Genomic DNA, 24,911 nt, shown 5'->3' on the forward strand with positions numbered 1-24,911 from the left:
CTGACCTCGTGATCCGCCCGTCTCGGCCTCCCAAAGTGCTGGGATTACAGGCTTGAGCCACCGCGCCCGGCCTTAACTTGTTTTATGTTAAAACATTACAGTTACAGTTGGCTCACACATATTTTATTAGAAAAGATGACCAAATCACACTGGTCTTAAATAATTGTAGGCCATAAATTTTAAATAAAATGTTAGAAGTTCGAGCTTTTTTCCTCAGATTTCTTTAGTTTCCAAGGGGCTCAACTATTTCTAAATACTGCCCCTAATGTTAACACACTTAAAAAATATCCAAATATTTTATCCTATTAAATATTTATTTATTTATACAAATATTGTATCCTATTAAATATTTGTTTAACTAGAAATATTAATTTTGTCACTTGGTGATCCAACAGTCTCAACTGTGTAGTGTGTAAGATTTTTTTTTTATATGCCTTGTCAGCAATATGGATTCCAGAAGGATTTCTTATCAAGGAACAAATGAAAGGGGACAAAAAAGGTGAGTCGGCTTTTCATCCATTCCTCACAGAAACCTAACATGAATGTGTATCTTCAGGAAGCTGGGCATATCAGAGCCAAGATAGAAATTAGACATAAACTCTAAGAATATGGTGGTTATAATTCAGATGATACAGTTGTGAATGGGGTTTCCTGAAGACAGTAACAAGAAATGCGGATTTCCAGTCTCATACTCGAGCCAGTTGTGTCAGAGGGCTACTAACCTGTTTTCAGGAGGTACTGATCTTCCAACTACTGAACGTTTTTCATTCAAGAGCAAGCTCCCTACAGAAGATACAAAACCGTTATCTTTTTCCTTCACTAAAGGTGTAGTCCACTTAAACCTAGTTTACTAAAGATTACGTACCTAGGATCTGGTCACTCAATGGCTATAGTAGCTTCCAAATGGCATCTATATACCTCTGTTCTCTGAGAACACTTTAATTGCCTAGGCTTTCATGAATGAAGAACTTTGATCCAATCAGGATTTAACAGAAAAGCATTACCAGTTCAAATTTAGCTAAGCTCACCTCTCGGAGTTCAATAATGGAGTTTCTATATAACCTCTCAAACATGTATGTAGGATGATAACACCCAAGGAAAAATGAAAGCTACAAAACAGATTGCTATAAACTACTCTGAAGTGTCCTAAGACCTTTGCATTACCTCAAACACTGACCTTACCAGCTTAATGGCATTCTGTCCAAACTATTCCTATCATAATTAATTTTAATGTCTGGCTGGACACGGTGGCTCACACCTGTAATCCCAGCACTTTGGGAGGCCAAGGTGGGCAGATAGCTTAAGGCCGGGATTTCGAGACCAGCTTGGGCAACATGGTGAAACTCTGTCTCTACAAAAAATACAAAAGATTAGCCAGCCATGGTGGTGCACACCTGTGGTCCCAGCTACTCAGGAGGCTAAGATGGGAGGACTGCTTGAGCCCAGGAGGCAGAGGTTACAGTGAGCCGAGATTGTGCCACTGCACTCCAGCCTGGGCGATGTACGTATGTGTGTGTGTGTATGTGTATATGTGTGTGTGTGTATATATATATATATATGATCCCTACAATACTCTAACCTCGACTTACTCTTTCAATGATCTAGATTAGGGACTAACTAGAAACTAGTACCTTCTCAGTACCGATGAAAACCTCCCAAATCTCAACCTCAACCATCCTACTGTCTTAACATCATTCATCCTTCCGTCTCTTTCCCTCTAGTAATTTTTAAACACGACAGTCCCCTACAGTTCACAAATGTAACCACTTTTTTCATTCTTCATCCACTCCATTCCTGATTCTCTTTACCGAGCCTTTAGATTCTACTCCCCATCATTACAATCACTCCTTGCATCCTCCACTCCACTGCCCTTCTCTCCATTTGTTGTATGTATCTGTTAACCTTAAGCCAGGCTTTAAAAACTGCCTATTCCTTACCAGAGTCTGCTCAGTACCAGGTGGCTGGAGAAAAACACAACCATGGCAGCTTGTGTTATTTTAACCTCAAGTTGGCCACGCTGGATGCCCATCGATCCTTCTTTCTCATCTCTCAATCCCCAAACCCAACTCCCATCCTTAGTGTATTTCACTAAGAAAATAGAAGCAACCAAAATAACTTCAACAGAATCCCACTGCCTTACCAACTACCCCTTATACTCTGCCTTTCATGAAGGTTGAATGTGTGTCCAAGACCCCATCCTCCCTTGCTTGCTTAAGGGCCTATTTTTCCTCTCAAACATTCCTATCATTAACAGAAAAGCTATAATTTCCTACATCTTAAAATCTGATTGTTCTCAGATTAATTTTCCCTGTCAAACTATCAATAGCAGAAGAAGCTATAATATCCAGCATCTTAAAACTATCATGCATTACTTTCCTGGAAACCTCACAGGAAGAATTGCAATCGTCTTCTTCTTCCAATCTCTGTTGGACCCACTGCTTTCAGGCTTTGGCTTGCCACCATCGTGCTGAACCTGCTCTGGGTTCAGCTTCTGGGGGAAGCTGTCAGTTCTCTCTACATTGGTGCATTTTGAGCCCTCATTTACTTCACCTATCAGCAACACGTGACAGTTAATCATCGCTCCTTGAAACTATTACTCATTTGGTTTAGGGGACTACCCTTCTTGAGACAGGGTCTTGCTCTGTCACCCAGGATGGAGTGCAGTAGTACCATCATAGCTCACTGCAGCCTCCAACTCCTGGGCTCAAGCGATCCTCCTGCCTTAGCCTCCTAAGTAGCCAGGACTACAGGCATGTGCTACCATGCCCAACTCATTTTTATTTTTTAATTTTTTGTAGAGACCTGGTCTGTGTTTCCCAGGCTAGTCATGAACTCCTAGGCTCAAATGATCCTGCCCAGCCTTGGCCTCCTGAAGTGCTAGATTTACAGGCCTGAGCTACCACACCCAGCTTATTTTTAAATAAATCCACCAGTGGAATACCCTTCTTTCAATGTCACTACTCGCAACCCAACCTCACTGGCGGCTCCCTCATTTGCTGGCTCACCTCCCCAAATCTAAACATAAGCATGCTTCAGTGCTTAGTCCTTGTACCTCTTCTCTGTCTTTACTCAATCCATGGTACTCTCCTGTCTCAGGATGATGCCGCCCGTGTAGCTCTCAGGCTGGGCCTTTCTCCTGAACTCGAGTCTGATACATACATGCTAATGCCTATGTGATACCTCCACTTGGAAGTCTAAAAGACACTTAAAAAAATGTCTAAAACCAAAATTTCTCTGCACACAACACCCCAGCCCCAATCTATTCTTAAGTCTTTCCCAACTCAGCCAGTGGTCATTCCATTGTTCTGTCATTACTCAGCCAAAAACTTTGCAGACATCCTTGACTCCTCACTTACCACACTCTACATCCAACCCATTCACAAGTCCTGTCTACTCTACCTTCAGCATGTCTAGAATCCAACCACTTTCAGCACCTCCACCAGCTTCAATCAGGTTCAGATCTCTACCGTATCTCACCTGAATTATTCCAAGAGTCTTCTAGCTGGTCTCCTGCTTCCACCTCTACCGTTTATAGTCTATTCCCAACAAAGGAATCCGAGGGATCATTTTAAGTCAGATTATGTGACTTTTCTGCCTCATTGGCTTCTCATTTTATTTAGAATAAAAGTCAAACACCTACACCCCCAACCTCTTTCCTTATCACTTTCTTCCCTCTCATCCCTCTCCAGCTAGTGACCCACTCAGTGTTCCCTGAACCTGGCAGGAGAATCCTTTGTATATAGCATTTTCCATTTTCTCTTCTTACATTTTTTTCTCGCAGATAAATGTACTTCTCTCACTTTCTGTAGGTTTCTGTTCAAATGCTTCCTTATCCCCGAGGCTTTCCCTGATCATCCTCTATAAAAACGGGGTGAGTGCACATAGGCTCACACCTTCACTTTTTGTCCATTAGAAAAACTATTACCATGAGGATTCTTGACCGATTTCGTATATTCTTAACAGTGTGCAGCACATAAAAATCATTTTTTAAAAATTGCCAAACTAATCCATATGTATCACCATCTGACATACTATAGATTTCTCTTCCTGCCGGAATGAAAACTTCAAGAACACAGAATAGTGCCTGGCGCCCAGTAATTGTTAAGTAAATACTCAGAGAATATAAATGATCTACTCTGAACTTTTAGTGTGTTCCTTTTTACTAAAAGCTTAATAGTAAAAGACCACATCTTACTCAAAGGTTGTTACTTACCACCCTCTTTTGGCAGTTCTATTAGCAAATGTCCAAGGTGATTTTTTAAAGACGTGTAAATAAATCGTTTTACCTCTTTTCATGCAAATAGCATAATTTTTCTTGCAAAAAGAAAAAAAAATCACTTTTGAAAGTGAGCTGAAATGATCAGTTTTCTGTAGACCTGCAGCTTTCACTGACAAACAGGGGCGCTAAACCACTGCTGGTGGTATGAACATCCTGCTGTCAATCCAGCATCTATCTACACTTCCATCGCTCCTTGCTTGCAAAGTGTAGAAATGCTTTGTAACCTGAGAGAAGCATTACAATTACCTTTTTGGGGCTCCCTGTGCCAGGCGTATCGGCCTACACTGCATAGGGCAGCAGTGAAGAGGGAGGGCTGTTACAGATATAATTAAAGGCCAAACCACACATTGTCATATAGATTTTAATAGAATTTCTGATTAACTCATCACAGTAATCATTTTTACTGTAATGATATGCAGCTTTACTACACTAGTATAAATAAAAACAGATAAATACAGCTCTAGGTAACATCACAGATTAACAAACTAAGCATTCTTTGTGAACCAAAACTGAAAACAATTATTAAGAAGAAGAGATGCTGACACCCTTGCCCATTCTCATCATACCTTCTCAAAAAGGGTATTCAAATAAGGCGCTACACTTATTATATTGGTAAATTAATTTGCCAATTAGCCAGGCACAACAATTTCATGGTCTCCACTATTTCATCATTTGGTTGAAAAGGAGACACACACCTCAATGTATGAAAAAGAAAATGGAACAGATAACACCAAAGAAAACCACTGAATGCATTAAAAATACGGCACTTTTCCTGTATTTTAGCAGTAAGACACGCTAGGGATAGAAATACACCAAAAAAGAAAATTAATGCTTTAATTAATATCCACTCTGAAATGTCAGTCTCTGAAGCAAGATGGGCAATGAAAGGAGGAGCAGAAATAAAAGAGAGAAATATGGAAAATAAACGCCATGTGAAGTTTTATGAAGCTATCTGCAAAGAAACCGATTTCTCCTTTGAAGGCTTGTAACTCGAGACAATAAGTTATCCAGCAGCCATGCTGAGGAGTTCATAGTCTAGCAATACCTTGCACAGAGGCAAATACACTTAAGACAAGTTGGAGATATACAGAACCATCATTTAGAAATGATTTTAGTCTGGATGGCCCAAAAAACTTTGAAAGGGCTATGAAGAAAACTTGAAGTCTATCAAAGGAGGGAAGTAATAAGGACTAATCTTAGGCAGACAGCACAGCTAAGGATGTTTCCCAAAATCCTGAAAATTTTGCTCAACTTTCAATCCTCATGATTATATGGCTTCATGATCTTGTAAGTCTTCAGGACCTTACAGATCTTAATAGGTATATTATAATTAAGAACTAGGAAGTGAAGAATCACTTTCAAAATGTAAAAACAGCTCATTGCCAGTTGTGTTTCAGAAAATGTCTGTCTGAGCCAGGCGCAGTGGCTCAAGCCTGTAATTCCACCACTCTGGGAGGCTTACGCAGGCAGACTGCTTGAGCTGAGGAGTTGAGACCAGCCTGGGCAACATGGCAAAACCCCATCTCTACTAAAAATACAAAAAAAGTAGCTGGGCATGGTGGCGCATGCCTGTAGTCCCAGCTACTTGGGTGGCTGAGGCGGGAGGATCACTTGAGCCCAGGTGGTCAACCCTGCAGTGAGCCAAGACCATGCCCCACTGCACTCCAGCCAAAGAAAAGACAAAAATAAAATGTCTGCTTGCAAAAACTTCATTTTCCTATCAAAAATGCATAATTACCGAATATTTAGGCCAGTCCTTTGAGTAAACTGCCTTTGCCAATTGTGAACTAATACTGTGATTAAAACAGACAATTCCAAAAACAAAAATCCCAAATATACTCCAGTGCATTTTAACTCATCCTGCAAAAGATGTCCAAACCATCATTGACCACTTCAAATATGGATGTGACCTAGTTCGAGATTCAAAGGTTATTTTCATATTAAAATTTTAACTGCTATCTTTGCAATTCTATTGTTTTCAATTTTTTTTTTTTTTTTTTTTAAAGAAGGTAAACACTAACTTTTGGTTTTATTCTCCAATGTAGTTTTTTCAGTTTTCCAGTTAATGTAGTTTTTCAACTTTCCAGTTAATGTAGTTTTTCAACTTTCCAGTTAATGGGTCAAAATGGACAGGTCAGAAGACATAATCCGGAGGATGGCAGTGAAAGATCAGAGAAAGGTTTATGTACACACTGGATCACAGAGAACCACAACCTCTTTTTAAACCTTTGTTCCCACTGTAAACTTTGTTCATATCTCCATATTTGTAAGTCTGAGTTATTCTATAAAAATCACATTAAAAAGGTAAAATTACTTAAGTGCAATATTAACTGATCTGTATTTTATAAATTTTAATCCATAAAAATATAAATAAGAATGGTAAATTTTTAAATGTATTTTTAAGAAAAAAAATATACATTTAGTGCAAGTTATGAATTACATTTCTTCTTCAGTGTCAGCCATGTGATACCTTGAGAAAAGAAAAGAATGACTGATCTAATTTCAATTTTAAAAATTCCAGTGTTTTAACATGCAATTAATACCCGATACAGCTAAACAGAATACTTCCTTCTCTTTACTGTCAAAGCAGCAGCATTTTGTTTAATTATGCTGAACAGCACTTGTATATCATAGTAGTTTTAGAAATAGAAAATTTGCATAAGACCAGGTCACATTATCCATAAAGTCTGAGAGGAAAACAAAAAAGAAAACTGCTTATCCTTTAAAACCAAGCTTCATTGTTTTCGGTTTTGAGCCACATGGCACACAATGAGAGACTTCGTTCACGCTTCCTTCGAGATTTTTACCTGTTTGATCAACCTTTGTTGTGGTGCATGTGTACTGTTCCAAGCGTTTAGTGATGGTACAAACTACATGGTTAATGGCACAAGAAACACTCCCTTCTTGTGATGAAACCTCAGTAAAATCACAGTACATCTCAATATGAGAAAGGACTGCTTCAAAAGGGTACACCGATTTAAAGAGGCTTTGTTACAGCTCAGGAGAGAGAGAGAGAAATAAAGGCTCTTCTGGAATGTAGAAAGATAATGCTTAACTATACAATTCATGAATTAAACAGAACAGTTTTGATTTAAAAAAGGGCAAGACCTTGCAGTTTTATAGATGGCTCAATTCAAAGTAATCCCTCCAGAAATAGGGACTGATAATGTGTCTTTGCAATGTTGGAGCAACAGGCCAGGTGCTCGAGGACTCTGCTGTCATCTCTGTGGAGGCGCAAGCCTGCACTATCAGGCACATCCTCAGCTGAATGCATCCAGTGCAGAACAATAGGAGTTGATAGGCTGCTTTCTGTTAGGCGGGAAACACCTCACTCCTTTCCTTCTCTCTCCTTTCCCTCCCCAAACAACTCCTCCATTCCACCAGCATTATTTGCAAACCACGTTGCAAAAACCCGGCTTTTATATTTCCTTTCTTTTTTTGTAAAGGAGGAAAAAAAAGTAGACGACTCCCTCGGGTTAAAGAGTTGTGCTATTCAACAAATAAACTTCCTCTTCTGTTTCTTCTCTCTCCTCATCTATGAGATTCAGTTGAACATTATTGAAGCGGGGTCTTGGTTTGCCGTCTGGGCCATATGCCGGAGGATATCTTTTTTTGTTATAATGCCAAGGAGGCGCCTGAAAGGAATAACAGAAGACTCCCATGAAATAAAAGGGAAAATAAAAGGAAAAGCTAAATCTATAGCTAAATCCATTTTGTTGACAGGAATAGAGCAAAGCAAGCAGCCTGATTTTGTATTTCCAAAAAGTACTTTATTGGTAAAGGTATTAAAATTATCCAGCAACCATCCTTTGGTATAAAAAGTTACTATGGTCACTAATAGTATGACAGCCTTTCCACTGAGAGTCTGAGGACTGCATGCCTCAATGAAGCACAGCTATTTTGATTAATGTATGCCAACAAAAAAGTAACAAAAAATGGATGGATGTATGAATACAAAATGATACTGATCCCATCTGAGAAGGAAAATTGATTGCCATCACATTAAGAAAGCAAAAATGATGACCAAATCCTCTCAATACTTTCTCTATTTACTTACTTACTTACTTACTTACTTACTTACTTACTTACTTACTTACTTACTGAGACAGAGTCTTGCTCTGTAGCCCAGGCTGGAGTGCAGTGGCACAATCTCAGCTCACTGCAACCTCCGCCCCCTGGGTCCCGGTTCAAGCAATTCTCCTGCCTCAGCCTCCCAAGTAGCTGGGATTACAGGCACGCGCCACCATGCCCCGCTTATTTTCAGTAAAGACAGGGTTTCACCATGTTGGCCAGACTGGTCTTGAACTCCTGACCTTGTGATCCACCCGGCTCGGCCTCCCAAAGTGCTGGGATTACAGGTGTAAGCCACTGCGCCTGGCCACTTTCCCTTTTTTTAAACCAGAATTAACCAATTTTTCAAAGATAATTTAAGGATTGCCCACTTGTATCAGAATCTTCATGAAAGCACATACTATTGAGATAAAATGTATATAAAATGGTCAACACAGAACATCAATCCCAAACATCAGAGCCCCAAGAACAAAGCTATAAAAGAACCCAAGTTTCTAGGACACTTATCAGTGTTTTCCTCTTTTTGATTTAGGCCAGAAAAGTTAAGATACAGTGCTTTTATGAAAGTCGTAGTTGTTAATGCTTACATTAAAAGATAGGTGAAAATCAGAAAGCAGTCCTAAAAGATTATTACAGGTGAAGCAGAAAGCGGAATGAATGAGTTGCTACGATAATATTCTGGTTAGTAGTTTTTAAAAAAAGGATGCATGAAACACTTGTGAAATATTAGCATACAACAGGAATACATAATCAGTTGTGCAATTAAGGAAACTGGGACAAGTTTCATATAGGTATGACAATTGCAGGGCAAAATAATTTCAGGCATTAATTGCTAAAGCCAGACATTTTTTATGTTATGCAGTAAGATAATTCAAATTTGTAGTCATGAAACCACTAGGACATAAAGCCAGTTAAAATGAATGCATTTGACTCTAAAAGCTGCTTATAGCATTCTAGAAACATCATACAAAAGGGACACACACATAATCTAGGTACAATTCACTAATGAGATGGCAGGACACACACTGTGACTTTGAAGATATGCAGGGTATAGCAGAAAAAGAACTAATGCTATGATCACAAATAATATACACATTACACTCTAGGTAGTGTGCCCATTAAAAAATCAATTTAACTGAAAGCAATTCTAATTGCTAAGCTCCTTTAAAATCCTTTAGGAGCTTAGATTTACCATAGGACTACCACAAGATCAGAAAACATTAAAAAAAAAAAAAAAAAAGGGCTTGGGGGGGTCAGACATTTTTAACCAGTCAGGAGTCTTCTGAGACCGGTGTATCCACTGAGGTAGACAGATTTGCCATATTCACTTTAAGAATGTCCAATAATATTCACTTATTCCACTACCAAACTGTTTACAGTTCTGAAATTGTAATGAACGATTTGATGAAAGGTGTTACTTTTGCTTACTTTCTATAAATGGGATTTTACACATATCTAAATTTATCTTACAGATATATTTTATCAGATACAAATGTAATTGGCAGCATAGTAGGATATTTTGGTTCAGCAGATATCTGGGAAAGAGAGAACTCAACAGTTCACAAGTTTCATGCTTCCTGACTTCTAAGGTGTCTAATGAGGAGATCTGATATATCTAATCACCAAGGGTTCGACGTGCTGCTTTAGTTGCTCGAGATGCTCTAATATGTTCTTCTTTGTGATGATCCCCAAGACAATCCTGAAACAGATTATTATGCTAATAACTGTGTGAGAAATTAAATTAAAAGAGGTTCCAATCATAATGATAAAGAATGAGAGAAAAAATAAAAACATGAACCATAAGAATGAGTCTCATGAACCTTAGGAAATAAAAACAAAATGATTTAAAGTTCCAGGTTCCTTTTGCATAAATTATACTGACTCTTAAAAATGACACAATACTAATCTTCAATATTAGTGGGTTATTTTTCTTTTTAAATTAAAAATAGTAATATGAAAGTCTGGAATGAAGATGACTACAAAGCAAAATACAAAATAAACTTAATATTGATACATAGCTATAGACCTCTGATTACATTGTAGAGTTTCATTTACAATGTTCTTTCCTCAGAGGAAAATTTTTTTTAATTTCTATGATGTCACAACACAGCAGCTATCATCTGGATCTACCTTCACAAAAAGGTAGGAAAAGGCTGTGAGGAGACTTTAAAAATCCCGTGGATTTTACTATAATTTCAAATTCAAATTAAAGGCAATGTGCACTGAATAAATAATGCTGACCAAAAGAAGCACTCCCTAATGTTCAGGAGCTCTGACTGCCACTTCTTAAAGCAAGCTAATAAAATGTATTTATGATTAGGAATTAAAAGGACTTTCACTTTATGCATTTTCTTCCTAAATAACAATTGTTTCGCATTTAGCATGTCATTGTTATCACATCAAGCAAAGTAATGGACATAAATTCTCATAATGAGGATATGTGAAAATAATAAGATTGCTAATTAAAATAAAATTATGATTACTGGTTTTATAATGGAAATTAATGTGGCAATATAAACAGTGGAAAAAAAAAAAAACAAAACCTTAAAACAACTTTAACCTTTCAATTCTGGAAGCCCGTCCAAAATACCCTTCAGGATGACTGGACATTTCCCAGATGATCTCAGTAAGTCAACCTCCCTGTTAAACAGCCTTTGCACATTCAGACTTGAACAATGTCACCAGGAGACTTCAAAGTAGCCTGTTCCTATAGCTGTGTCCAGGTGTAAAATAGTTACTTAGCTTGATGGCAGGGGTGGGAGGCGGGGGAGCAGGAGGGCAGAGAATGGGAAGGACAGAAATGGCTTCTCTGCTCATGTTTTCTCATTATTACGTTAAAAATAACGTATAGATCCTTAAAAGTTCTCAGAGCATGGGAGCAACTTCCCCCTCCAAAAAAGCTCAGAAAATGCACTATATAAAATGAACATTCACTCATTCAACAGATGTTCTTCATCGACTAAACATTTGAGGTTTCTTTTTTTTAAGCCATCAATTCACTTTATTTTATTGTTGTAGTCAGGAAATGTGAAAATCTTGGCAATTAATTAAATATAACACCAATTTAATTCTTACTCATGCTTTTCTATCCAATTATACAGAATGATTAATTTCAGTTAGTATCATCTATATTGTAAACTCCACCAAATCACAAAATATACTATGAGGAAAATTACAAATGTATAAGGGCCCAGTGGCAAATGTAGAATTTTACAAAGTAATCTCTGTATTTTATAAAGTAAAAGCCCTGAAAGAGGGAGAAACCTACATTAATGGAGAAGAGTGATTCGAGCATAAGTCCAGAGTGCTACTTAGTAATTTTACAGATTGGAAGGAAAATCAGTGCAAAATGTGGCTCATATAAAAAATTATTTGCTGTTTCATTTTGGGCTAAAAACTAATGATGTAAGAGTTAACAGGGCATAACCCAGCATTTCCAAAGCATGTTCCAAGAAACACCAGTTCCCATGAGTTCTTCTATATCCTTCCCTGCAACCCAAAAATAGCTGCATTTTCAAACAAGTCTGGAAAACCATGTATCCTATTACCCGCGCCCGCATCTGGGAATCAAAGAATATCAACATATTGTAAGTTCTGAGGAGTTCCATAGCAAAGAAACCTCAATTGTATTTAATCCAATACTTCCCAAACTCAGACAGTCACAAAATGTTTTTTTCTCAGCCACTCCTATTAACATCCTGCTAATTCCACCAAGATTAACTGATTTTGAAAAATTCTAAGTTAAAAAATAAAGTGAAGAAAATCAATAGCTAATTTAAATTTTTATAATTTACAAACATCTTTCCTTTTCATCTCTCTATTCTTTTTCTCCTTGCACCTAAGGAGATTTGTTATCTCTCTTCCTCCAAATAACTATTTTCCACTTCTAAAATGCAGTATGAAGTACACATCAATGATAGCTATGCAGAACTTCATGGTCTCCATTAAAAACCAGAAGATAAATCATTTCTTTTCTGGGTTTTAAATAATTTAAGTAAGAAAAAAACACCCGATTCTTAACACACTTCAGACAAAATAAAGTTCCATGAGCCACTTCCCTAAATGATCTCTTTTCTTCCCATATATGTATCAATTTATTTTCCTTGACAGACAGAATAAGGAAAATATGATGAAAGCAATTAAATATATTCCCTTAGAAGAAAGTCCAACCCCTTCTTTCATATAGACAGGCAGGACCAGACAAAATTTTAATTAGCTATCCACCCCTCGTCCTACACACTTCGTTATTTTTACACTTTCTTTTAAACATTTTCCTTTCTAATATCTATGCTGCCAAATACCTGGGAATTAATCAACAAACTGAAATATGAAAATTAATCCCTAAAAGTTCTGTGATCATAGTTAACCATAACTCAATAGAATAACATTTATATTTGTTAGTACACAAAAGAAAAAGCCATGCCAGGAACAGAAAACAACTTGAAGCAAATAATAGTTTGTAACAACCCAGCTTAGGTTCCAATTGAGCCACTTAATAAATAAAAGGGCTCAAGGACAGCAAAGCTTTATGAAAAGTTACCCCATTTAGTACTGAGTTTTTAAACTTAATGAACTTGGTGCCATTATTTATTCAAACAATATTACATAAAGAAAAATAGTAACAGTAATAATTTATGACATACATCTCTTCTCCAATCAGTATCTGTGGTATTTAATAATTCTAAACTCCCTGCCTTTAATTAAGGGCTTTATCTCTTTAATGATTTATTTCATATTCCTAAAGTTATTTTAATTAGCCCAGTGAAAAACACTAAACATAGATCTAATTCTCTAATTTCATATTTCTATTCTTAACCCAATCTAATACATTGGCCAAGAAAATGTTTTAGTAGTTTAAGAAATCACAAAGAAAGAGAATTTCTATCAGTCACTTACAGCGCAAAACAGTAGCAAGAGACTGGGTTTTAAAGTTGGGAAGACAGTTTGATTCCTTGAACCATGACTTGTTCACCATATGACTTCGGGCAAATTACTGAAGCTTTTTGAGCTTTAATTACTACATCTGTAAAGTAGGGATATAACTATCTACTTTGCAGAAGTCCCGCAAAGTCAAATGAGAAAATACGAAGGTGTTCAATAAACAAATGTCCTTCCTTTTCTGTTCTTTTTTTCTCCTTTCTCTGGACAGGAGTCATGTATTCTGTCACCAATGTGTTTTCTACAACATGTTAAAAAAAAAAAAAAAACTGCTATGATTCTCTAAGTGTTTAGTATTTCAACCAGGATTAGCCATTCAGTTTATGCATAATCCAATACCCTCTGTTGTTCCTCTCTAGCCTTTCTGGTATTTGCCTTCAGATAAAACAACCTTCTTAAGTTCAACAAGAAAGAATATATGGTGGAAATAAAGGGTCCTAAAGAAAGAAGTGTGGAGAAACAGATCCGAGGTCCAGGAAAAGAGAGCAGTGGTGATGAAGTAGTGTATTTGCCAAATTAATTCTGTGCATTCAGGTCTCCACAACCCCCATGACATCTGTCTCTTTCCTATATTCTTGTCAATGGAGAAACACTGGCAGTTCATGTGTAAAAGGTGGAAAAATAAATTATCAATGTATACATTTTAAATACATGAGTATTTGTCTTTAGCAGTTATATAAATATAAAAGATTTGTGTATAGAGAAGGTAGACAAAAGGAAACAAAGCATTTGTTAAAGATTTTTAGCTAATTTACAAATTTCATTTAATTATATATTCTTTCCTTCATTACATGATAAATAAAATATTGGCTGAAAGAGTAAATAGCAAAATATCTAGAAACTTATTGTACTAGAAATTTATATACTAAAAATGAAACATTTACAAAAATAAAACAGGGTTTTGCAGTGCTCCATACAACTTAGGTCCACTCTTCCCCTAGGAAAAGAAGCACTCCAAGCTCAACATGCTTTCATGCTGGAGATCTTTCAGCACCTCTTTTCCAACTTCGAGGGATTATTTACAAATGTCACTGTTTGGCAAAGAGCAGGAAGATGACATCTTTCTTATTCTATAGTAAATGTGAAATTTGATTGATCCTGTATTTGTGACTATACCATATGACAGACTTTCCCACCTGGGAGCTGACTCACATGCTCCCCTAATAACTATATAGATTCCACTAAAAAGGATCCTACATTCTATCAGGTGAACTGATTCCTGTGGTACCAGACTTACCCATTGTGAGTTACAAGGCACTGCCTCAGTCCCAGCTTTCGGAAAATATCCACCACAATCTCCATTGGGGTGTGGTCTGTCACTGTAAAAGGGCTCATGTCAAGAATGCTTCGAAGCTTCAATGGCCGAGGACTTTCTGCTGGAAGAGATGGGGTGTGCTGTGCAAAACACACCCGAGAACTGCCAACAATACCTTCTTGTTTTTTCCTGGCACTTTCTGAAAAGAGAGAGGAGATCAACACCTTAAAATTGATAGATTTTTAAGTAGGCAACCTGGTTATTCAGCAATAAAAAGAAACTAATGTATACTATGACTTCTGATCCCTTCATTTTTTCCTATCTTCTCCTTAACCAAGAAAGGAGTCAACTGAAAAGCCACTTAGCAATTTTTCATATTTGATTGAATTAGAAGTCAACAATAATATATCATCTTCATGGAAAGAAAGTATTTTTTGGTAAAGTTGTATCATTATATACTTTTCTTTACTGAAGCTGTTTTCTAACTTGGGGGCTAAGGAAGTGGGTTTGGAATATGGGATTTTAAAACCTGCACAAATTCTGAGTGCAGTTTATTAAAGGAATCCATCATCAAATGAAGCCTGCCTCTGCTGAATGTTACTTCGTCTGCACTGGAGGTGGCACTAAAGAGAGTTTCATCCGTGCTTTGATTATGCTGTGTCCTCCATCCCTATGAATTAGCTGGTTCTTTTTCTTTTCTCATGTTAAAGTATAATTTTCTAGAAGAGTCATGAACATTACAGATGAGATGAAACTACACTCATGCACATAATGCACACAGACTGATTTTGGGGGGTTGTTTTCTTTGTAAAGGCTTTGTTAACTTCTCTCTAGTGTGCTCTGCTTCAAGTTCTTCTGTCCTGCTGCCTACTTCCGTTGAAAGAAAGAAAAAAAAAATCTGAATGAAACTGGTGATTAAAAAAAAAGAAAGTCCTAGACAAGAAGTGGCAAAGACGGAGAAAAGTTCGGAGATCACACCACACGGAGAAGGAAACTCAATGAAGAGAATCTGAAAATAAAATAGTCATTCGGCTTTACGTTACTACTTTGAGTTAGTATTAAAACTGAGTATAGGCCGGGCGCGGTGGCTCAAGCCTGTAATCCCAGCACTTTGGGAGGCCGAGGTGGGCGGATCACGAGGTCAGGAGATCAAGACCATCCTGGCAAACACGGTGAAACCCTGTCTCTACTAAAAAATACAAACAAATTAGCCGGGCGAGGTGGCGGGCGCCTGCGAGACTCCGTCTCAAAAAAAAAAAAAAAAAAAAAAACTGAGTATATACAGATATGATATTTGTTATAGTGAAAATATTTTGGCCGGCCATGGTGGCTCAGGCTTGTAATCCTAACACTTTGGGAGGCCGAGGCAGGAGGATCACATGAGCCCTAAAGTTCAAGATCAGCCTAGGCAACATAGAGAAACCTTGTTTCTACCAAAAAAAAAAAAAAAAAAAAAATTAGCTAGGCATGATGGTGGTCCCAGCAAATTGGGAGGCTGAGGCGGAAAGATCACTTGAGCCCAGAAGTTCAGGGCTGCAGTGAGCCATGATCATGCCACTGCACTCCAGCCTGGGTGACAAAGCAAGACTCCGTCTCAAAAAGAAAAATTATATTTTGAACACAAATTTCACTACACAACTATTTAAGCCATAATAAGCATCAGTCCTAAATTGAGAAGCAGATATTACTGCAAACAATGCACTGCTTTTTACTCCTTTTGAACACTACAGCCTTCTTAACTATGTTCTAACACATTTGAGTAGGAAGGCACTAAGTTAAAGCCCCAGCAACTAGTACTTACTCAACCACCTTAAAAGCATGATCAGGCCGGGTGCAGGAGCTCACGCCTGTAATCCCAGCACTTTGGGAGGCCAAGGCGGGCGCATCAACAGAGGTCAGGAGTTCAAGACCAGCCTGGCCAAGGTGGTGAAACCCTGTCTCTACTAAAAATACAAAATTAGGCGGCATGGTGGTGCATGCCTGTAATCCCAGCTGAGGTAGGAGAATCGCTTGAACCTGGGAGGTGGAGGTTGCAGCGAGCCGAGGCCACGCCACTGCACTCCAGTCCGGGCAACAAGAGTGAAACTCTGTTTGAAAAACAAAAAGATCATGGCATAGAAAAGAATTCCATTAGCAACTGACATAAATGATTTTTGAAAAATACCCATTAAGTTGCTTTAAGCTCATAACAATCTGACTAACAACTGAATGCTGTCTGACAACTGAAAGGTGGAGTGTAAAACTACTAGAAGTATCATTAATGGATTCACAAAATAAGATGTAAAGTGTGACATCAATAAAAATGTGGATGGGGGAGTAAAACTCTATAATTTTTGTATGCAACTTTAAGTTGTCACAAGAAATATACAGTCAAATTCAGAATGCTCTAAAACTACAATGGGGTTTGTAAATCATTTCTAACTCTAGTATAAATGTTGAAAGACAAAAGAATTAAAATAACTACAGCAGGCCAGGTACAGTGGCACGCGTCTGTAATCCCAGCTGCTCCAGAGGTTGAGGAGAGGGGATTGCTGAAGCCCAGGAGTTTGAGTCTACCCTAGGCAACACAGAAGACCTCATCTCTAAAAAACTAATAACTATAGCTAAAATAATTCATTAATAGATACACAAAATAAAAAGATGTGAAGTGTGATATTAAATAGAATAACGTTCTGAATTAAAACGAACCCCAATTATCAATCTTAAACACTGACAAAATAACAAACATTATATTATCAATGAAAGTATACTGATTTAAACATTTAATAACAAAATATGTAATTTTAGAAATTTTTAATAAATTATTTAATGGAAAGTTTCTCCTATATACAAAGTACCAGAAGTGAACATTCAATCTCTTTGACTTAAATTTGTCATTTAAAAAAATAACACTTTTCGCCAGGTGTGGTGGCTCACACTTGTAATCCCAGCACTTCAGGAGGCTGAGGCAGCTGGATCGTTTGAACCCAGGAGCTTGAGACCAGCCTGGGCAACATGGCAAAACCTTGTCTATACAAGAAATACAAAATTTAGCCAGTCATGGTGGTGCGTGCCTGTTGTCCTAGCTAATCAGGAGAGGGAAGTGGGAGGATCACCTGATGCTGGAGAAGTTGAGGCTGAAGTGAGCCAAGATCATGCCACTGCATTCTGGCCTGAGAAACAGGGTGAGATGCTGTCTAAAAAAAATAAATTACTTTTAATCTTTCATTTCATTTGGAAATTGTTAAGGAGAGGGATTTTAGATACTCTCCCCACACAAAAAAAATCTGAGTTAATTAGCCTGATTTAATCATTCCACAATATATACATGACATAAACATACAATTTTTATCAATTAAAAATACATAAAATGTAAAAAACAAGTATTACTTTTACTTAAATACAGTTTTTTGGTTTGTTTGTTTTTAGAGACAGGGTCTCACTCTGGACTCTAGGGTCCCAGGGACCCTCCTGCATCAACGTTCCCGGTAGCTAGGACTACAGGTGGCACCACCACACTCAGCCAATGTTTTTTCTGGTGGAGACCGAGGTCCTGCTATGTTACCCAAACTGGGCTTGATCTCCTAGTGCCAAACAAACCTCCCACCCTGGCCTCCCATTTAAAAATATTTTTGATGCTATTTATTCAAGGGCCTTTGAAATAAAGAACATTACAATTTTCATTTTCTTCATTTTTAAAAGAATATTTTTGGTGCTGTTCATTCAAGGGTCTCTGAAACGGAGAACAACATTAGTTTTTATTTTCTGATATAATTCAGGCTTTTTTTTTTTTTTTTTTTTTGAGACAGGGTCTTGCTCTGTCACCCAGGCTGGAGTGCAGTGGTGCGATCTTGGCTCACTGCAACCTCCGCCTCCCAGTAGTGATTCTGGATCACTTGAAGTAGTAATCACTCCCTTCAAGTGATTCTCCTGCCTCAGCCTCCCAAGTAGCTGGAATTACAGGCATGCGCCACCACACCCATGTATTTTTTTGGATTTTAGCAGTAGAGGTAGGATTTCACCACGTTGGTCAGGCTGGTCTCAGACTCCTGGCCCCAAGTGATCCACCTGCTTCAGCTTCCCAAAGTGCTGTTATCACAGGCATGAGCCAACACACACGGCCTCAGACATTTGTTTTAAAAGTCTCAACGTTCCGCCCTAAGTAATCTGAGACATCTCATTTGGATTTAATATTTTACAACATTCTGCTTTAGTATGAAACAGGGGAATCGATCTAGTTTAGCATATTTCAACCATCTTATTTTATGAGACAGCTGGAAATTTTTTTGTCCTTCAATAAAGTATTTATCATTATATAAATTATATTCTATAACTATATATAATACATACATTTTAATTTATATAGACCTGTACACTAGGTTTTCTATATATAACCTATATATAATGTAATTATGTTAATATTTTATATAATTATATATAAATTACATACATAATTTTCACATATAGATATGTACTTTAATATAGAGGATATATATATCTCCCATATAAAAATTATATATATAAACATACATAATTTTAAATTTATATACATATATAAAACATAGTATACAGGCCTGTTTTTCCCAGTTAAAAATTAAACTGGGAAAGATTACAGTTAAAAATTAAAACTTTACAAAAACATACATGGGTAAAACATTTAAGGTTTGCTTAAAAAGTCATGTGACTAACATTTCTGATGACATGGCTTGACACCTCACCTACAGAAAGTACCCTCATTCCCTTAAACCAACATTATCTCCTATCTCAATATTCTCTCTCTCAAGACAGTGACGAAACTTTAAAAACTACATCCACACAATCAGTGGGATAATGAATAGTTCTTAATTTCCACACTTTAAAAACCTACCTGGCCTTTTCCCCCTAAATTTCTATGTAAATATCGAAATTCTGACCTCCTTTTTCTTTTCTTTGACTGGCTACTAGTAAAAACTAGAGAATGGGAATCTTAAACAATGAAATTATTTTCTGACTAGATCTAGCCATGGTAATGGCTAAAAAACTAAAATGCTTGAATGGAGCCAAGCATGACAAAATACTTTGCCATCAGCTCTGGCAACTACTATTATTAGCTAAGTAAAATTTAGAATGATGGGATTGCTAGGCCTTGAAAAATCCTTCCAAAGCTGTAGCCTGTTCCCAAACTGAACAAGCTGTTCTCTATAGGACCTTTTTTCTTTTCCTTTCTTTTCTCTCTCTCTGCCTAATGGTTCTTACAAATTAAAGACTTTCCAGTTTGATTTGAGAAACACTCCCCCATATACACTGTCTGGTTGTGTGCCATTCAAATGGCACAAAAATTATTTTTAAATCCTTTCGCAATGGCCACAGGGGTAAGCTGGAAGGGAGATGATATGCTCACAGGAACGACCTTTCAGACAGACCAAAGGCTTGACACTTTCATTCAGGGTCCGGTACTAAAAACTGGGGAGTAACAAAGCAATGGCTTGATGTACCTATCCTCAGTCACTTTTTAGCGGTTGGAGGAAGAGATATAAGATTGCACCAAAAAAAAAAAAATTAAGTCTTAATGGCCTCCTCATCAATGCTGCAAGACTATAAGGTAAAGAGAAAAACAAATTTTAGAGAAACACAACTGTAGAAAGTTTATCTCCAAGAAATATACTATGGCTAATACCTTTAACCAGTACTTTCAGGAAAGTCTGCATAAAACACAACAGGACTGATACATTATACTTTTTCAACCTGGCATTTGATCAGAAATAAAAATCTCAGTGATAGTCACTTTAAATTATTTATTATAAATTAATATTATAATCCTAACTCCGAAGACTGATAAAGCAAAACAGTGTTAATCTAATATAAAAGAGACTGATGAAGATGAGATTTTCAATAACTTGTATTCCAATAAGCCAACTTTATTAAATACAAGAATGTATTTGACTGAATGCATTTAGCCAAGGTCTTACATGCTATTTTGAATAACCAAGATCAACTATCAAGGCTTATCGGAGTGGGAAAAGAATCTGACTCCAATTTCTGGTACAATGCCAGATCAAAAGATAAAACTGTATTTAGCAGAAAACCATCCACTGAAGCATATCTTCCTCTCCTAAAGAACAGAAGATTTTAAGGGACATAAAATAACATCCCTTGCCCCCACAAATCCAACCCATTAAATGTTACTGCTTATTGCTTTCCTTTCTTCCAGAAATCCATCTCATATATACATTTATATATTTTTGAAAGGGTACCTATTGCAATTGTCAGGTCTCTTCTGAGGGCAAATCCCACTAATCTCTGAGATTCTTTTGACATGATGACAGGAAATCCATTGTAGCTGGTTTCATTAATCATGTTTTCTATATCATCCACTGTCATATTGTCCTGTGTCAGGACAGCTAAGGGAGGATCATTCCTTCGAGGTCTCATGACGTCAGCAGCCAGGGTGGTATGAGTGAATTCTTCTTTTGCATCCAAGAAAGGGTATCCATTTAATCGGATGTGCGCTTCATAAATGCCTTCCCTGCCAAAGGCATCTCCAACCCATTTACTGGTCATGACTGCAGCCATAAGGGGAACAATATATTCCAAGCCTCCAGTAAGCTCAAAAACAATAACCACCAGGGAGACAGTCATTCTTGTCACACCACCTGAAAAAAGTAAGCACCCACTGGTCAGGAAGGACAGGATCCTCATCATTACATTTTATTAGAATTTTTGCACTAGGCAGTTAAAACCAAATGGCAAATATAACTCAGTCAGGGAAAAGCATATCATCTAAAACTGCTACTCCTCTTTTAGGACAATAATCACTACTTTTAATAAAATCTAGAGAAACACCAATTTTCTTTGTTTATAACAGAGAAGACTATTAAAATAACATTTTAAAAACCTGTTTATTTCACATTTTAAAAAATCAAAGCTTATCAACTAAAACAATTTTGCCATTTTGGTTTACTGCTGTAACAAAGACATAATTTAAGCCTTATACAAGCTTATTATTCTAATTATTAAGGAATTTGGTAAAGGACATCATGGTTTTCTTTGCTACAATCTACAAATTAAACTCATATATGGGTAGAATGTTAATATAATAAATTTCTCCTCTAAATTTTTTTTCAAAAAGAGTAAAATACTTTGATGCCTTTGATTTACATTAACGATGCAAGTAATGTCCACCCACAGAAAACTATTTGGGCCAGGCGCAGTGGCTCATGCCTGTAATCTCAGCACTTTGGGAGGCCAAGGCAGGAAGATCACTTAAGTCCAGGAGTTTGAGATCAGCCTGGGCAATACACTGAGACCCTGGCTCTACAAAAATAAAAACTAAAAAAAGTAGCCAGGCATGCTGATGTACGTCTGTAGTCCCAGCTACTTGGACGCTGAGGTGGGAGGCTCGTTTGGGCCAGGGGCTTGAGGCCGCAGTGAGCTGTGTTCACACTACTTATGGGATTCTCACTGTTATCAACTCAGTCCAAGCCCTCATGACTTTATTCCTTTTTTACTTTGTATTTTTTAAGATTTGGGGTCTGACTCAGTTGCCCAGGTTGGTCTCAAACTCCTGGGCTCCCATGATCCTCCCACCTCAGCCTCTCCAGTAGCTGGCATTACACACATGTGTCATCATGCCTGGCTATTCCTTAATTACAATACCATTTTCTCTGACCTCCTTGACTCCAGGCCCCATTACCACATGTCCTAATCAGTTTACAAAGACTTGTTTTTCAAACTAGGCACTTATTTCACCAGGTGCTATACATGCATTTTATCTCATGTAATCCTCAAAACAATCCTAGCAGATCACCAGCTGTTATTCCTTTTTATATACAGAAAATTAAAACTTCAAGAAGGAACTTTCTCAAAGTCATCAAACTAAAAATGACAAAGCTAGGACTGCCACAAATCTGACCAACTTCAAATGTAAAATCATCCTGACATTAATCAGGTTTCTTGTCTTTTCATAATCTGTTCCTTCTCACCAATCCAACTTCTTCCCAAAAGTACCTAAAATGTACTCTCTACTAAGAGTCAATTTCTTCAAAGCCTTATGAATACAAAATTTATTCCCATCCAAGTTCGTCTTCACATTATAATCTTCAACAAAGTCACCTTTTCCTTAAATTCTGCTAATCTTTCAAATAAAGCTCATGCCTACTTTTCCTAAAGTACTTCAGCTCTTTCTTCCCCTATATTCCTACCATACTTAGACTCTTTTAACCTTGTATATATTTGTTAATATTCCTCACTATGTGTTCATCTTGTCTCCTCAACTTGATTAGAATTGAGATTGGGTCCATGTTCTTTTTGTATTACTCACTGTATCTAGCATAATGCTAAAAAAAAGTGGACACTTAATAAATACTTGCTAATTCGGTGAAAATGATTCTGTCCTTCCCTTTTAATTGATAATACATTTTAAAAGATCAATAATCACATAATTTTTATCCACTAAACAAAACTGGTCAAAATGGCAACTATTATTTAATATTATAACCAAAGTTTAGCTGATATTTTAAATACGAAAAGCAACAACCATTTTTTTCCTGCCCCAACAGACATTGAATAGACTCAAGTATTTAATGTAAGTGTTTTGCTTTTCTTCTCATTAAAATGAACAGCTACCTTTTCTCATGTTATAATGTACAGCTTAGATGATGGAGCATGGGTAAACACATCTGTTACTAAGGTTAACAGTAAATCATTTCAGAACCAAAGTCAAGCTACTCTGAAACTGTTGCAATGCTAATCTTAGGTATCAAGCTATAGTTGCTATAGGTAAGCCAAGATCCTTAACAATGAGGGCCGGGCACGGTGGCTCAAGCCTGTAATCCCAGCACTTTGGGAGGCCAAGACGGGCGGATCACGAGGTCAGGTGATCAAGACCATCCTGGCTAACACGGTGAAACCCTGTCTCTACTAAAAAAAATACAAAAAACTAGCCGGGCGAGGTGGCGGGCTCCTGTAGTCCCAGCTACTCGGGAGGCTGAGGCAGGAGAATGGCGTGAACCCGGGAGGCGGAGCTTGCAGTGAGCTGAGATCCGGCCACTGCACTCCAGCCTGGGCGACAGAGGAACAAAACTTCGGCATCATAAAAAAAAAAAAAAAAAAAAAAGAATCAAAGATTTCTTTGGTCAGGATTCAAATTAAGCTTATGTTATACTTAGATGGCTTCTGCCATAAAGTATCGTTGTATTACAATATGTTAATTCCATTAAATTCTTGTATTAACAAATGTTGTAAGACAGAAAACCGGTACTGTATAATACCCTAATAGTACTACTGTTTCTTATCTGTTAAAACATTTCCGCCCTGCACCCTCCTTTACTCAACTAATCTGCCCACCAATTAAGTAAGAATGTGTCCCACTTTCTCTTGGCTCTCTCAAACTAGCAAACATCCACACACAGGCAGACACAGCCATATTACCTAAGCATGCAGCAGCACCAACCATGGCATAAAGGCCAGGTGTAATGCAATCGGCCCCAACCTCACACCACTCCTTAAAGATAAACCAGTCGTGGTGATAGTAGGCAAGCTGCTCCACCGCAATCCCCACAATCCTTCCTGCGATCGCTCCAATGGCCATGCTAGGGATGAACAAGCCTGATGGAACCTATAACAAGAACAGAACTCTTAATGGGGCAGAGATCCTCTACTTACATGCTTGAAACTTATACTCCATGCATTTGTTTCTAACATTTTTGATTCTATTCACATTAATATAGCAAAATCCTAGTACAAATAAAACTATAGCAAAATCTTGTACCTTAACAATCCCATGAATTCAGTTACAAAATAAACCACATTCTTTAGGCCAAAGAGAAAACAACTCAAGGGTTATTTCCTTTAGCTCAAGGGTGCCCTAATGTCAGTCCCTAACAAAATTTTCATTAGTCCATGGTGAAATGAAAAAAAAAAAAAAAGGACAATATTCTGGATACAATATTGGGTGACAGGTGCAATAAAATCTCAAAATTCACCATTATAGAATTCATCCGTGTAACCAAAGACCACTTACTTGCAACCTCAAAGCTATTGAAATTAAAATGTATGTATTTTTAAATGGACAATATGAAGTATATTTTTCATAAAACTCAACTGATTGAGTTTTAAGCACTTTTACTTCAAGATTATGTGATTATGTCCTCCTACATATTTACAAATGATGAAAATGGTAGATGCTATTCATCTTCAGTGGTACAATGCTAAGTGGACAGACTTACCAGAGTTGCCCAATATTTTGACTGATACAGACATACCTCATTTTATTACGCTTTGTGTTATTGTGCTTCACACATGTTGTGGTTTTTACAAATTGGAGGTTTCTGACACCCCTGCATTAAACTAATCCATCAGCATGTGCTCGCTTTCTGTCTCTGTATCACATTTTGCTAATTCTCTCAGTAC

General features: G+C 37.3%; 1 protein-coding gene across 5 annotated transcripts in view; it reads right to left on the bottom strand.

Annotated features, from left to right (window-relative positions):
- Positions 1–4,624: 4,624 nt before the first annotated feature.
- CLCN3 (chloride voltage-gated channel 3) overlaps positions 4,625–24,911 on the bottom strand; it is a 101,585-nt gene continuing 81,298 nt past the window's right edge. For 2 of the 5 annotated variants that reach the window (XM_023228927.3, XM_023228944.2), the window contains 4 exons: positions 23,931–24,117; positions 20,756–21,154; positions 14,526–14,742; positions 4,625–7,914 (listed from right to left, as the gene is read on the bottom strand). In XM_023228927.3, coding sequence (XP_023084695.1) covers positions 7,824–7,914; positions 14,526–14,742; positions 20,756–21,154; positions 23,931–24,117 — 894 coding nt within the window. In that variant the 3' untranslated portion in view covers positions 4,625–7,823. Of the gene's footprint in view, positions 7,915–9,591; positions 10,050–14,525; positions 14,743–20,755; positions 21,155–23,930; positions 24,118–24,911 lie in introns of those variants that run through there. The other 3 variants (XM_023228937.2, XM_023228951.2, XM_023228961.2) reach the window with 2 other exon arrangements.

The sequence above is a fragment of the Piliocolobus tephrosceles genome, chromosome 3, assembly GCF_002776525.5.
Source record: "Piliocolobus tephrosceles isolate RC106 chromosome 3, ASM277652v3, whole genome shotgun sequence".
In the NCBI taxonomy this organism is placed as follows: Eukaryota; Metazoa; Chordata; class Mammalia; order Primates; family Cercopithecidae; genus Piliocolobus; species Piliocolobus tephrosceles.